At 42.3% G+C, this 1882-nt stretch overlaps 1 protein-coding gene across 4 annotated transcripts in view; it reads right to left on the bottom strand.

Moving 5' to 3' along the window:
• The window catches only part of nrxn3a (neurexin 3a), a 269643-nt gene that overhangs the window by 45779 nt on the left and 221982 nt on the right, over positions 1-1882 (bottom strand). For all 4 annotated transcript variants that reach the window (XR_004327078.1, XR_004327079.1, XM_032501200.1 and 1 more), the window contains exon 18: positions 1732-1851. Coding sequence is in view for 2 of the 4 variants with exons in the window: in XM_032501200.1 (XP_032357091.1) it covers positions 1732-1851 (120 nt within the window). In the remaining 2 variants the exon portion in view is untranslated. The remainder of the gene's footprint in view (positions 1-1731; positions 1852-1882) is intronic.

Here is a 1882-nt window from a genome sequence, read left to right as displayed (position 1 = left end):
AACCACCAACCTTCCGATTGGCAGGCAATCACTCTCAATCACACAGCCGCCCCTACATAAAGTATGCTCTTCAGAAATGATTAGCCTCTATAATCTCAGGAACTGGTTAAATGACCTATCCAATGCGATGTATGGCACCCATCCCCCTGACATTTACTCTTTAGTCCTTGCTGTCTTGCTTTTTTACCTCTTGCCCTTGATTTATGCACATAGACCAAGGCAGACGGGCAAGGTGAAGGTCAACAAACACATTATCCTCCAATTATCAACAGTGTACTAACACAGAGGCGAACCAGGTCCCATCCTCCCCTCTTATCTGCACCACTCAGGGAAGGAATAAAAAGCTAAAAATATAAAATTAAACATTGTTTGTTGTCACTCAATAAAAAATAAAATTATATCCTGTCCCTTTTCGAACTGCTGCTATCCTGCCACTCTGAGACCCGTCCGATCATCAGGCCAGGAGTAAAGTTGGGGCTACTGGGCATAAAGACTTTATAAAATATAGACACAGTCTCCCTGAATGAAGCTGCCATCCTGGTAGTGCCCGACGTAGCCTAACTCCCAGCTAATCTAAATGATGGAGCTGAGGCAGAACTGGTTTTTGGCACTTCCACATTGATTGATTTTTCAGTACCGGAGATTGTCACTTCATAAAGACACAGCTCAATGGCATGCACTTGGTGCTGATGGTTGGGGTAGGGGAGTGAAGGTTGGGGGATCGATGGGAATCATCTAGCATGCGGCAGGGCAAATATAGAGACCAGTGAAGGAGAAAAGGGACTCCTTGTCACACCACCAATTGCTCTGATTGCTTGCCAGCCTGCTCCCTTATGACCAGATGGTCCGCCCCCACCAATGCCCAGCGAATACATGAAAGACCTCCTGTAAGACCCCACTAGTCTTGGCGGCTGTCTCTGTCACACAAATGTTCATACCTGAATTGAATTCCAGAAAAGGTCTTATTTGATGATATACACTTCAAATACTCAGCCATACTCTAGAAAGAGATGTCTAGAATATGGCTTTTCAGTATATTTTAGTAGATCAGTACCAGCTAGAACTGTATTTTACTGTAATTCTGTCACACTTTATTTTACAGGAAATAAATAAGATTTAATAAGCCATATTTTGTATGAAATTAGACCAAAAGTAAAACAATAATAACAATAATGTGGTGTTTACTGTAGTAGACCGTAAACAAACAGGTATACCCTATTTAGACACCATACACCTAACTTATGCTGCAATTAGTACAGGTCCTTAGGTCCTTATTAGACAGAAAACATTTGAGAATGGTTGTAATTACATACTGTGTATTACAGTAGACACCATACACCAAAATGATTATGTAATCAGAAACTAGGGATACACCGATACCACAAGCTAAAATACTTACATTTGGGTTCTCGCCAATACCAAGTACCTGTACGATTACTTAATAATACCCTCATGGGTCAGAGGGTATTTTCATACACACTGGCTTGCTCTGATATTTCACGTTCAACAAACCCTTTTCCCCCGGTGCTGAAATCATCCCAAAGGTGACACTGACATCTGAAATATATTTTATATTATATTGGGGTTTTAGCTGCTAGCCGATGTTAGCTTGCTGCTCGCAAACTGGTCAGCTAAACAAATCTTTTATCTTTCAGTGGGTGTGATGTTGTCCACCCTCTGTCGTACATGTGTGACATTGGATATTTAATTAATAGTGAGATCAGTACTCACGGTCATTGCACTGTGTACCAGTGAAGGAGGTCATGGAGCAGTCACAGGTGTAGTTCTCCCACTGCTGGATACAAATCCCCATGTTGGCACAGGAGTCCTCCTGACAGGTGGTGCTGGGACCTGTGGAAATCCACACACACACACACACACA

Source organism: Etheostoma spectabile, chromosome 20, assembly GCF_008692095.1.
Source record: "Etheostoma spectabile isolate EspeVRDwgs_2016 chromosome 20, UIUC_Espe_1.0, whole genome shotgun sequence".
In the NCBI taxonomy this organism is placed as follows: domain Eukaryota; kingdom Metazoa; phylum Chordata; class Actinopteri; order Perciformes; family Percidae; genus Etheostoma; species Etheostoma spectabile.
The sequence above is the reverse complement of the archived record's forward strand: the minus strand, read 5'-3'. Positions and strand labels throughout refer to the sequence as shown.